This window comes from Nelusetta ayraudi, unplaced genomic scaffold (assembly GCF_046127955.1).
Source record: "Nelusetta ayraudi isolate G7.1 ecotype Tasmania unplaced genomic scaffold, CSIRO-AGI_Nayr_v1 ptg000135l, whole genome shotgun sequence".
Taxonomy (NCBI): domain Eukaryota; kingdom Metazoa; phylum Chordata; class Actinopteri; order Tetraodontiformes; family Monacanthidae; genus Nelusetta; species Nelusetta ayraudi.
Window position 1 is genome coordinate 1,763,547 of NW_027466185.1, and position 13,498 is coordinate 1,777,044.

Here is a 13,498-nt window from a genome sequence, read left to right on the forward strand (position 1 = left end):
CTTTTCTTTTCATTTTACGGCCTTTCAAAATCAAGGCCACCTTCAATACACAGCTTTCAAATCCATTTTGATCCCCTCCTAGACTCTAAAAATCATCAAAGTCAGACCTGCCCAAAAATTTAATCTATTAGAAAAATTTACAAATCAGCTCAATAGCGCCCCCTAGAGAAAATGGAAACTTTCTACCGAATTTTGAGGCCCTGAACATGCTTCGATCTGCACCAAATTTTGCACACATGTCAAGGCTGATATAAATGTCATGTGATGAAGAAATGAAAACTGTAGCTGCTTCAGAGCGCCACCGACAGGCCGGGAGGTGAAAAAAAACTTAAATAGAAAAAAACCTAAATGGACGCCCACTACGAACTTCGTTGACACCTAGGACCGGAACCCACGCGTTCCTCTCTTCGAGACAAACATTTGATACGCTCTAATATTATATTTTTGACAAACAGGAAGTGCGATATTACAATGTGTTTTTCCCCTAATTTTTAAAAAATGTAAAAGTTAAGAACCGTAAATATGACAGACTTGAAATTTTTGCATTAGACAGACAAGGTCTTGAAGATTAAACGAGGTTGGTCATTACATTAATGTTACAACCATTTTCATTTTTTGCCCCTTTGCAGTACATGTAAAATCCCTCTACAATGGGTCATAATGCCTTCACACTAAAATGCCACTAGTGCCCACTAGGAACGGCAGACAGAGAAGAGACGAGAACCCACATATTCCTCTCTTCGAGTTGAACATTTCATACCCTCTAATATTATGGTTTCAACAAACAGGAAGTGAGCTATTTCCACTTGTTTGAACACTTGTCAAAATCAATGTTTTTTACTACTCCAGTACACATTTGACGCAAAACATGAATTATCATCAATCAATCATCCAATTCGGCAAATACGGCAGTTGTGCTTGTAAAGTATCAGCCCAGTCAGACCAACGGCGCCACCTACAGAGCCAAGAATAGCTGCCCTGCGCACATTGAACCAATTGCGCACATTGAGGTGCGGGCTGTATCTGCAGGGATTAACGAGGAGGAAGGGGGGGGGACGTTGGAGGGGCACTCCCACACACACACACCCTCTGCCGTCATCGGCAGGCGGCGGCCACATAGGCTCAGTCCCGCCAACGCTGCTTGCGGCTTTAATTTCTCTAGAGGCCAAAGCAAGGCTATATCACGGAAGCAAAAACGGGCTCAGAATCATGTAATTACGTGAAAGTTTCACATTTTTGTGTGAGAATTTTCATGTTATTACATCAAACTATCACGATATTTCGTGATGGCGAGGGGTTCAGTATCATGTAATTATGTGAAAAGTTTCATGTTTTACGTGGTTATTTTTACATTATTACATGAAAATTTCATGTTTTTACGTGATTATTTTCATTTTATTACATGAAATTCACGCTATTTCGCGATAGCGAATGGCTCGGTATCACGTAATTACGTGAAAAATTTAACATTTAATAAGGGCTGGGTTAGGGATCATGTTCAAGTTTTTTCATGACAACAAATCATAACGAAACAAACAGGGCAAGCGAAGGCACTGCACTAGGCCCTCTTTTCATGCATTGCCAACTTGGTATTTACTTCTTGGTTTGCCAAGAACACCATAAAAAGTGAAAACACTGCATTCCAGGAAATTTGCCAGAGAGAAACAAAAAATTCCAGCATTTTTTTTGTTTTATTATTATTTTTAGGTGGCAATTTACAGCCGTTGTAGTGAGAACATGGCTCATGGGCTTCAGCATCTAAGCCACAGCCTCACTGACGCACACAAATTATTGTCATTTATGCTTTTTAATATAGCCCCTTTCATGTTTTGTCCAGAGCAGGACCCAGTCCAAGAGCCATATGTTAAGATAGAAGGAAAAAAATGACAAACGACACCAAAAAGGGAGTGTGATCCCCGTGGGAACAAGAAAAAAAAAACGTTCAGTGGGAAATATTAAGTGTCAGCTCGTGACGTCAGATGCTGCAGCGGGAGCGGAACATGGAGCTCGATGAAAGAAGACTTGGGAGATTTCCCCTGCCCCAACCCCCACCATTAAGCCCAGTGGTAAGAGTCTTAATCCGATACACTTCCTTTGTGTTGCACACAGGTCTAGCGGTTGGCCTAGACCCTCACGGTTACGGAAACCCGGACTTCTGCTGGCTGTCCGTCCACGACACTCTCATCTGGAGCTTCGCCGGACCCATCTGTGTCGTCGTCCTGGTAGGGAGCCAAGCGCGGGTCAAGAGTTTGCCGCGTCTTCAAGTCTGAAGTGCGCCGGCGTGGGTGAAACTAACGAGACCCCTTTTATTCATCAGGTGAACGTTGTGATCTTCATCCTGGCCGCAAAGGCTTCCTGCGGTCGCAGGCAGAGGGCCATGGAGAAGTCAGGAGCCATGTAAGTTTTTTTGTTTAATTGTCATTTTGTATTGGGGAGGGTGTTACCGGATATGGATACATGGGCATTTGTGACATCACAAAGGGCTCATCTCCAGAAATTCGTTTTTTGGCTCACGTTCTGTGTGAGTGAAAATGAGTTAATTCGAACACAGTTTGTTCCAAGTCAATTAACAGGCCCGAAACACATTATTATTATTATTATTATTATTATTATCATTATTATTATTATTATTATTTCAGCTAAGGTTGTTTGTCAAGTTTGCACAATAGGGCCATCTTAAATTTTAAGGCTCCAAATCCATTTGACCTCTGTGTGTTTCCGTCCGTTCTCAGCCCCGCTCTCCGCATGGCCTTCATCCTCCTGCTGCTCATCAGCGCCACCTGGCTGCTTGGCCTGATGGCGGTCAACAGCAACGTGATGACCTTCCACTACCTGTTTGCTGTCTTCAGCTGCCTGCAGGTAGCCACGTGCGCAACCCCCCACCTGGACCCCTGGACCCCCCGTCTGTCTCCTTAACCCGTCGCTTTCTTTGTTTAACTCATCCGCGTGACAAACCTTGTTTGCACTCTTCCTTGCCTTCAGGGAGTCTTCATCTTCTTCTTCCACGTGGTCTTCAACAAGGATGTGCGGAAGAACCTCAAGAACGTTTTGACAGGGAAGAAGAACATTCCGGATGACTCCAGCACCACCAGGGCCTCTTTGCTGACGGTGAGCCGACTGCTCTTGATGAGTGACAAATTGGTTTGGTTTGGTTTGTTTTTGTTTTTTATAGCATTTTTTTTTTTTTTTACCACATATGACACCTGCTGTATTAATCAATTTTGAAAACCCATCTATTTAAAAATACATTTTACTAATTTTATTTTAGAGGTTCCCTTTCCATGAATTGACCCTGATGAATCTTTACATTGCATTTTTTTTTTCAAATATGTTTCATTGAGCATCAACAACAACACAAAACAAAATGTCCATAAATGAAAGCCTGGTGTTTACATTTTTCTTCAAAAACACACACACTCTCCCTCCCACTTAACTTAAATTGCATTAATTTTTAATTATTTCTCCTGCTCGGTCGTACTCTGAGGTTGCTCAAATATAAAAAAAAGTGCAACATAAATATAATGCTTTACATTACATGTATTATATATATATAAAATATATATATATATTTTTTACCTTCACCATCTTGCCCTCCCCGTCCGTTCTCAGCGCACTCTCAACTGCAACAACACGTACGCGGAGGATGGCGGCCTGTACCGCTCGGGCATCGGCGAGTCCAACGTCTCCCTGGACAGCACGCTCAGGTCAGCCAAGAGCCGCAGCAGCTACCTGGCTTACGCACTCAGGTACAACTTGCTCACTGACTTGCACGGCTCCTTCCTTCCATCAGTGCTGCTGCATGACGTGTGTGTGTGTGTGTGTGTGTGTGTGTGTGTGTGTGTGTGTGTGTGTGTGTGTGTGTGTGTGTGTGTGTGTGTGTGTGTGTGTGTGTGTGTGTGTGTGTGTGCGTGTAAGGGCATGTGTCTTTTCATCTACTCTTGGCTTTTTCTTCTTTTCCTCTGTTGCATTTTGCGTCTCGCCTCTCATTTGATTTGCATGCTGTGACCCTCCCTCCCCTGTGCATACCGCTACCAAATGCACTTACGTGACTCCCGTTACACAAAAAATGCTGAATTCTGCCAGTGCATGGCGCATGGCTTTGTCATAACACCAACACACAGACACAGAAAAACGTTGGTGCCTATGTTTGTTTGTTTCACCTCCTCGCTCACATGTATGCAGTAGATCCGATGTCTTTGCAAACAGGAAGCTTCCACGCGTGATGAGATCTGTGTGCATGAAACGTCCACTAGGATTTGTTCACAATAATAACTGAATGCCCACTTTAAACTCATGTAGCTCCAGTTTATGCAAACGCAACACTCAAGCTAAGCCACACGCTAAAATCACACTTTTTTTCAATACTTAATCACTTGGGATGGTTTATTGAAGTTCTGCTGAGTATGTCTTATAAGTCTTATTACCAGAGGATTTCCAGCAAAGGTGCAACAGCATTGAACACATTCAGTTGGTCGAGGTATTGTCTGCTAAAGCTAAATTTTCACCTGCTGTCCTCTCCTGCCACTTCTTGCAATGTCCTTATTGTAATTGTTATAATGCATTCCTGTTGTCGGAACTTTGGAAATCATTGAAAACTGAATCTTTCCTCTCCCCGTTGGTGTCTAACTGTCCAATTTCCTCACGTTTACTTTGGGTTTGCAACTTTATAGCCAACTCCCTATCTAATTCTAAACAGACGCACACTCTCCTCGCTTAATGACCACATTCAACTTTGAATCCGACAAAATAAAACAAAAAAACATTTAAGACCTTTACCATCTACCAAAGAAGCAACATTTTCCTAACAGCAAATATGTTAATTTCTTCAAATCATTATATGCATAATGACAGGTGGGGAAAAAATATCTGTTTCTATCGCAGCTGTGTTTTTCCTTGTAGGCACGTTTCTTGGCGGTGGTGTGGAGTTACATATATTGGCCATTTTACAGACTTTTACTCCACCACAGTGGGGTCTGAGTGTACGCCTCGGCTCATAAAGCTGTCAGTCTGAGTAACGGGAGCTGACACGAGGGTCAACGAGGGCGGGAGGAAGACGCGCGATGGCGTGCTGCCTGTGCGAGAGTCATAAAAAGAGTGAAACGAAAAAATGAGCAGTAGAGATGGGACCGTACCTGTCCAAGTGGGAATGTAACAGATATGCAGAACCACCCCCCTTCCACACACACACACACACACACACACACACACACACACACACACACACACACACACACACACACACACACACATCCCTCCTACTGTACCCCGCGGCCAGCTTGTCTGCAGTCAAAATATGTCGTGGTGTTTTTTTTCTTGTTGAATGTCACCTGTCAGTTCAGCACGGAAACAAACGACTTCAAGATAAGAGGGCAGCAGGACTGAGGTGAAAATTACTGCATCCACGTGGATAAAGTAACTCCCTGCTCCCGCCTCAGGATTTATATTCACCTCCGTTTAAAACTTAACAAAGGCGCATCACCTATAGCACATTAAGGCTTGAATGACTTTCCATAAAGGATGCACCCCCATTGAATGTTGACACCCCCTTCCTATTGAATCCATGCAGAGAGGAGTCCGCTCAGAAGGCCAGGTCCTCCGGTGCAGCTAAAGGCCTCACAGACCTGGACGGACCGCTGTTCCACAGGAACGGCACCAAGGCAGACGGTACAGCGTTCACTCACTCACGCAAACTCTTCCAAATGGAAATTCTGTTGGTGTGCGTTAATGCTGTGCACATACTTTAAGATGCAACTCCAGCGATCTGGCTTTGTTGTCCCCAAACTGTCCCCAAACTGTCCCCACTCCTCTTCTTCTTCTTCTGCTAAATCTTACGGGCTGAGCACATTGCAAACTCGTAGTAAAAAGTAGGGATATGAGTACAGTACGAATACTTGCATTTCAGTACTCACAGATACAGATACTGAGTACTTACTAAGGGCATTACACATTATAGAATTACTTTGATTTTTTTGCCACAGATGTTCTTTAGTTTTAACAACATTCCTCAGCAGTTTTTCTAGAACTGTCGCTAGTTTCACTGCACTACCAACACAAATTGTCATATACATACACGTACACAATTGGTATCAGTCTCGTCGTATCTGCACGTTTTACGAGTAGAGTACTCAACCCCAGTTGAGTATCGGTACCAATAGCGGTATCGGTATAAGTGCATCCCTAGTAAAAAAGTGCAGCGTAAAAAACTAAATGCATCGCACATCAGCATGAACCGCTCCACGACGTTCATGGACCACCCAAACTGAGCCGCGGTAGGAAAAAAAGTCCAGCGGTTCTGCTTCAAACCGAGGGTGTCGAGTGTCTTTTCACACTTGTCCTGCTTTGAGTGATTTGGAACACACCTGTAAAATGTACCTGTGCAGTAGAGCACCCGAGGTGAACCCCGTCTGTTGTTCGCCGTCCCTCCCCTCAGACTCCGACTCGGACAGCGAGCTGTCGGAGGAAGAGCGCAGCTCCTCCTACGCCTCCTCGCACTCGTCGGACAGCGAGGACGATGACGTGGACGTCAAACCCAAATGGAACAACGAGAGGACACCCATTCACAGCACACCCAAAAGTACGTGCACATTCCACTCAAAACAAGCAAGTGTTGTTATTGCTGTAATGGAGTCGTTAACCACAGCAGCGCTAATCCCTCTCTGAATGCACTTCTCCATCCTGGGAAGCGTTTTCAAAATGAGTGGCCATTTCGGCAGAGAATGCTTTTTTTAGGGCTGTCAAACGATACATTTTTTTAATTGCAATTAATCACAGACACCAAAATGATTAGCGCACGGCGTGAGCCGGCCACTGAGGTGCGTGCCGCTTCGTGTCTGGTCTGACCGACACCATCGGTTAGCAAGGACGCCGAAAGGAAGTGCGCTCCATTCCGCGGTGCTTCCGCTTACGGTGTGAACCCGGCCTCACGTTTCAAATGCGATTTTAAAAAAATAACGCTTTGTGGATTGCATTTCGGGTAACTAATCACGATTAATGCGTTAACGCCGACAGCCCTAAAAAATATATATTTTCCCTTGACTGACACATCATATACGCGTGTGAGTCTCACTTAGTCCTCGATTCACATTCCAACGGAAGCCGTCTTTCCTTTTGAAATGTTTTCAACGGGCTCCTAAACACATGGACACACACACCTCTCAAAATCTTTGAATTTTCCTATTCAAGTGGATTCAGTGTCCAATCACGTGAAGCCTTACTGGCCGACGGAGGCCACCACGGCCAGCGACAGCGAGGACCTGGGCGCGCCCGAGCGGCTGCGGGTGGAGACGAAGGTGAACGTGGAGCTGCACGCCGAGAACAAGCTCAATCACGTCGGCGACAGAGAGAGGGACCCTCAGCCGGAGAGGGAGCGGCCGACCGTCGGCAACTCCCGGGACACGGCGTCCCCCAACCAAACGGTCGCCAACCACCACCTACACCAGCAGCCGGAGCAGAGAAAAGGTGCCGAAAGGGAAAAAAAAAATCCTCTCGCTTCCCAACTTACACAAACTGTGTTCCAAATGTCAATTCTGTGAGTGTGCATCAATGTGCTGCACATCTTTTCAGGTGCAGCAATCTGGCTTTGCTGCCCAAAATTGTCCCAACTCCTCTTCTTCTTCGGCTAAATCTTCTGGATACATTTCAAACTCAAAGTAAAAAAGTGTCAAGGAAACAAAATTATGAATAATTTTCCTCCAGCTTCCACAGTGTACAAAATACACATCAATATTTGTGGGCGGGGAGGTCCCCATCCTCCTGATTGTTACTCAACGCCAATCTAAATTTCCTTAACATGCAGCATGCAGCATGCACGTATTTGACAGGGTGATCTTAAATCAACCAATCAATCAACTTTTATTTGTACAGCACTAACAACAACAACCAAAGGCATCTCAGAGCGCTTTGTACAATCAAAGGAAAACCAACTGGGGGCCCCCAGAGCAGCAAGGTGCGACAGTGGCCAGGAAAAACTCCCCTGGAGCAGACTCCAGACTCCAGAGGGCGCTCAACTGCTTATGACCAGTTGGGTTGAGAAGGAAAGAGTAGAGAGTAGTAGGGAGAGAGACACAGAAGTAGAAGAAACCAGAGTGGCAGACAGGCCATAAAGACATTTTTGGGACCATTAGTAATAATATATATATATACAGTATAATATATACAGTACATGTATATATATATATATATATATATATATATATATATATATATGTATATATATATATATATATGTATATATATATATATATATATATATATATATATATATATATATATATATATATGTATATATATATATATATATGTATATATATATATATATATGTATATATATATATATATATGTATATATATATATATATATATATATATATATATATATATATATATATATACATATATATACATATATACATATATAAAATACCCCTTCCTGTTGTGTCTCAGGCATCCTTAAGAACAAGATCAGCTACCCTCCCCCACTGAGTGATAAGAACATGAAGAACCGCCTGCGGGAGAAGCTGAGCGACTACAACCCCCCACCTACCATCACGTCCCCCCCGCCCATCAACAACAACACCAGCTCGCCCCCGCCGCCCTCCTCAACCACCATCAACATCATGAGGCCCCCGTCACGGACGCCGTCGCTAGCCTCCACTGATGGAGGCGGTCGCCCTGGCAACCACGACACACAAAGCACCCCGGCGAAGCCTCCCGTGGCGCCCAGGCCGCAGATCCCCGCCAGCCTCTCGCCGGTCGGTATCTACCGCGAGACCAACGGAGGCACGGCCATGCACTTGAAGTCCGGGACGGTCAACGGAGGCAACGAGTCCGACTCGGAGTAAGTAGGAGGGAGGGAGAAAAAAACGAAAGACAAATCTTATAAACAAGCTAACTTTTTGTTTGGTTTTGTAGCATTTAGCAAAGTTTTTTTGTTGCATGCATTTTAAAATTCTAATCAGGCTAATTAGGAAAATATTAGGGGATGGCACTCATCAAAGGTCTAATCCTAACCCTTTAAAATGTTGGGTTCATTCATTCATTTGCAAACCTCAGTAAAATTCAAGATTCAAAGATTCAAAACATTTTATTTGTCACGTTACATGGCAGTTAAACGTTGGTGTGGTAAAACCCGACGTGACTGTGCATGCGAAGAATAAAGAAAGTAAACAAAAAAAGAGAATTAAAAAAATTGGCAAGTAGCAGTTAAATATATGTTGTACAAATACACAAAAATACTAAATTACAAGTTGAAAATATTTCTTTAAAAAGTAGCTGGTACAGATACAGGTATTTGAAGTATTTTGCACTATATAATATAATATAATATCATATAATATGATTATTTGCTAACAATGGAATGCAAGAAATCTAGTGATATCAACCATAGTAGTATTAATGTGGTTGTAATGATAACATCAGTGAAATAACAATAATAATAGTAGTAGTGGTAATAATGTAGTGGAGCATAGTATAGTATTATAAACATAATTATAAACATGTAATATAATTAGTTACATGATTTTGTAATCTAATGTATGTAATACAGTATATAATATAACATAAGAAAAGTCATTTTTGTTTTTGTGTCTCAATGGTAAGTTAAGCTAGCGTGACATTTGCACGTGCACGTGAAGCCCGTTTTTGTGCGTTGGTTTTCCCCACTCCTAACACTCCGAACTTCCTGTGCCACCCCCCCACCCCCCCACCCCCACTCCCACGCATGTTCTAATCTTCTCTTCCCTTGCACCTGCCCTCACCTCCTCTCCTCTCTCCTCCCCTCCTCTCCTCTCACTCCTGCACTCCCCCACCCCCACCCCCATCTCCTCCTTGGCTAACAGTGGCAGTAATGAGACTTCGATCTGACCTGCTAGGAACACCCAGACCAGCTTGCCGCTGTGAGAGGAGTAGCCGTGACAACAAGGAATTTTTTTTTTTTTTCCACGGGGGAAGAAAAGAAAAAAACTGAAGACGGGGACAGACTGGGTGCCGCGGACGGATGGACAGAAGCAACTGCGAGCGGCGGTCCGTCTCGGCGGAGAGCAGTATTATCATTGCGGACTCTTGGTGCAGGAAAAACAAAGAGTTAAACGAAAAAAAATGGAAAAAAGGGAATGCTCTGTCCATGTGTGGCGGGAAAGGGCGGAGCCACGTGTGCCAAAACAAAAAACCCCTGTCGAGAAAGGGGTTAAGAGAGATGAAGAAATCCCCCAGAATGCATTGCACGGCCCCCAAACGTCGGAGTGATCGGTCGGTCGCTCTGCTGCTGGGCGACGGTTGGAAAAGAAACAAACTTCAAAACACTTCCGGACTTCTTTCTCACAGAGAGAGTCGGATGTATGAATCACTGTGCCTGAACACGCGCTGGGATATTTGTAGTCCCAAGACGTCGTAGTGGACTACAAGTCCCTTTTGGACTGCCTTACCCGGGGGCTCTGTCGATCACCGAAGTGCTTTTTGTTTTGTTTTTCTGCGTCTTTGTTTTTATACTCAAAGGAAAGGCCTCTGGATGCGGTGCATTTAGAGCGTGACTGTCACGTAGGCGAAAGCCGTTTGTTGTACACTTCAGCCGTAGTGACTTTTCAAAGCAATTTCTAATTCAGTCAATCCTGCCCGTTTTGTCCTGATGCGAAAACACTGTGGGATACCCAGAGGGCATGTTGGGAAACACAGGAATAAAAAAAGAAGAATTTACTGGCCTTTGTTGTCATACACTAGAGCACAATTAAACGGGATCTTAACACAAATACTTTCAAGCACTCTGTGAATGTATTTCTTTTCTTTTTCTTTTCTTTTTTTTTTGTTTGCCATTTTTAACAAACCTAAATTGACACGTATGATCCCTGCAGTATTAAAAAAAAAAAAAAAAAGTCTTTCCTCATTGCTGGGTTTTGAAATGTGAGTTGAAAGTGACGAGGCTGCGTTGCCTCTCGAGCCTCTTTCAGCTTCACCGTCCCACACAAACTCTACAGCCCCAGTGTTTTGGCTTCCTGTAATCGGTTTAACGCTTGTCCTCGTTTTTTTTTGTTTTTTCTTTTCTTTTTTTATGGAATCGAGACACTGGAAATGTTTTATATAACGTTATGTATATTTATTTTTTATGTAAAAAAAAGAAAACAAGAAAAAAACACTGGAGAGAAAGAGCTGATTGTGACTGTAAAAATTAAAGATGACTTGATTAACTTTTTAACCGTCTCTTGTTGAGTTCCAAGTGGGAAAACGCGTGGCTGAGGTGAGGATGAGCAGACGGTACATATCACGCATCCATGTGATAAAGTTCACAAGCCCATTGTAAGAAACAGCCCATTGGACAAACAATTTGTCATTGAGAATGTGTGGGTTTTCATCCCTGTCATTAAGGTCCTTTCCAAGTGGAAGGTTGTTTGAGTTGCATAGTAAATTACATTTCACATTGCGAACCAGCACCTTTTCCCCTCAGGGCCACCTTCCTCTGTCTCTTCCCTGGCCACACCCTAATGCCCTGCACCTGTGTCTCATTTGAATATAATTACATGGCTGAACCCCTGTTGTTGTTGCCGCCATGCCTCATTTTGACTTCCGGCGCTCTTTTTTTTTCTGACCCGACCACTGAAGCTAAACAAAACCTTGATGACGGGTTTTAACCAAGTATGTTTGGGGAAAATACCCTCCAGTTGGTGTTTTAACATATCGTGTCTCGGACCTTCTTTGTTTTTTTCGGTTGTTTTTTTTTGTCTCAGGCCTCGTATTTATTTAACTTTTCAATGTAGTTCAAAAACAACACCTGTCTAAAACTTGCAAAGTTACACTTTTTGAAAAATGACATGAAAAGATTCATACCGCAAAATATAAACTGCAGAAATGTGTGCTCAGCCACGATCAAAGAAACGGGTGGGAGTGAAAAGAAAAATAACTTAAGTTGGGAAAAAAACGAACAAAATGGAAGTTTAAATTGACTCAAGATTCTCTCCACCACTCATCTCCACCCACCCCCCTTCACCTTTTTCGAAGAGGTTTTCTCATCAAAGCCTGTCAAAAGGTAGCAGGGCATCACGGAGACCTGAGCACATGGCCCTTGTGCCACTGTGCGCTGCCAGGTCAATGGGGAGCAGGCACAGTGAAAGGTTATATGGTCGGCTTCAGGTTTCTGTTGTTATGGCACCTGAGGCCAGTCCTCCCCTCATGAGACATAATCCACACTAATAAAATAACAGTACATCACAATGGAAGTGGTTTAATTTCTATTTAAAATTGATGATCACCAGCACGTTCACATGTTCAGTGTTTGCTTTTTATTTCTTCTCAATACCCTCTTCCCTAAGAAATAGGTGGACATTTGCTGTTTTGTTTGTTTGTTTGTTTGTTTGTTTGTTTGTTTATTAAACTGAGAAGGCCGAGCAGGTACTTCTAGAGTCTCTCATGTGACCCGCTATTTTATCTTTGTCTTTGCAGCCAGGCAAACTAAATAATTCAGACTCGTGAGCGCCGTCAATTGGCACGTAGAAGAAGGTCATGAGACAGCCTGGGTAGAGACAGACTGGTGCAATGGCGCCATCTAGTGATATTAACGGCGAGCTACACTGGTTGGTTCCTGTATCATTTTCTTATTGAATAATTCAAGTAATAATTGTTTGGTACATAGATAGCACGTCCAAAGATAGAATCCAATGACGACTGCTGCTCCTAGTTTTAATTAATCCCAACATTACTGGCTTCATGGTTGAATATGACCAAGTTACCTCCAGTAAATCATTATTTTTAGATGTTTGGTTTTTTTTTTGTTTACATAGGTTTTTTTTTTTGTTTTTTTTAATCACAGTATGTTATCCCGTAACTATGCGAAAATAACAAAAAGTGAAAGGGAACTTTAAATTATCATAAGTAAGTATAGAAAATCCCCATGACCCTCAGAAAGAAGCGAGTACTGAAAATGGATGGATGGAAGTAGAAAATACGTAAATAACTAATAATGTACGGGCATACCAGCCAAGTGCCTCTAGCTAATGCATATTGAGCTAAGTTTGTAGATTACGTTGAGTGGAAAAAATGCACCAGAGAGCCATTTCCTAGCAAATAGTCACGACAGAGCCTGACTATTTGCTTCCTTTATGTGGTGCTCAGCATTAGTCAACCTATTACTGTAATAACAATAATAATAATAATAATAATACTAATACTAATAATAATAATAATAATTAATACATTTAAATTTCTCAATATATTTGATTGTAAAAATGGTTCACCAAATTGAGAGGCATTTTGGTTTTGAGAGTGAGGAGTCTGTGTGCCAAATTCGGTGAATGATTAATCCCATTATCTGTCCTGCTAATAGTGCTACCCGACACTCAATTTTGAGGTTATTGCAGGTTTCTGTTCCAACTGTTGTGTCATTCTTGTGCAAAGATTGCCATTAACTCCATGATGGTGTGAAACATTTTGAATGATACATTTTTCTAAACTTTATTGTAGACAAGTTTTTTTTTTCTTAGACTTTTAGATTAAACATATAACCCCATTCTATTGA

At 42.6% G+C, this 13,498-nt stretch overlaps 2 protein-coding genes across 6 annotated transcripts in view; one reads left to right on the top strand and one right to left on the bottom strand.

Annotated features, from left to right (window-relative positions):
• Window positions 1-12,314, top strand: part of celsr1a (cadherin EGF LAG seven-pass G-type receptor 1a) — a 92,568-nt gene extending 80,254 nt beyond the window's left edge. For 2 of the 5 annotated variants that reach the window (XM_076051732.1, XM_076051734.1), the window contains 10 exons: window positions 2,110-2,222; window positions 2,318-2,397; window positions 2,733-2,859; window positions 2,983-3,108; window positions 3,610-3,704; window positions 5,567-5,664; window positions 6,431-6,574; window positions 7,183-7,458; window positions 8,443-8,836; window positions 9,870-12,314. In XM_076051732.1, the coding sequence (XP_075907847.1) occupies window positions 2,110-2,222; window positions 2,318-2,397; window positions 2,733-2,859; window positions 2,983-3,108; window positions 3,610-3,704; window positions 5,567-5,664; window positions 6,431-6,574; window positions 7,183-7,458; window positions 8,443-8,836; window positions 9,870-9,897 (1,481 nt within the window). In that variant the 3' untranslated portion in view covers window positions 9,898-12,314. Of the gene's footprint in view, window positions 1-2,109; window positions 2,223-2,317; window positions 2,398-2,732; window positions 2,860-2,982; window positions 3,109-3,609; window positions 3,747-5,566; window positions 5,665-6,430; window positions 6,575-7,182; window positions 7,459-8,442; window positions 8,837-9,836 lie in introns of all 5 variants that reach the window. The other 3 variants (XM_076051730.1, XM_076051733.1, XM_076051731.1) reach the window with 2 other exon arrangements.
• The window catches only part of rpap3 (RNA polymerase II associated protein 3), a 196,419-nt gene that overhangs the window by 112,180 nt on the left and 70,741 nt on the right, over window positions 1-13,498 (bottom strand). The window lies entirely within an intron of this gene.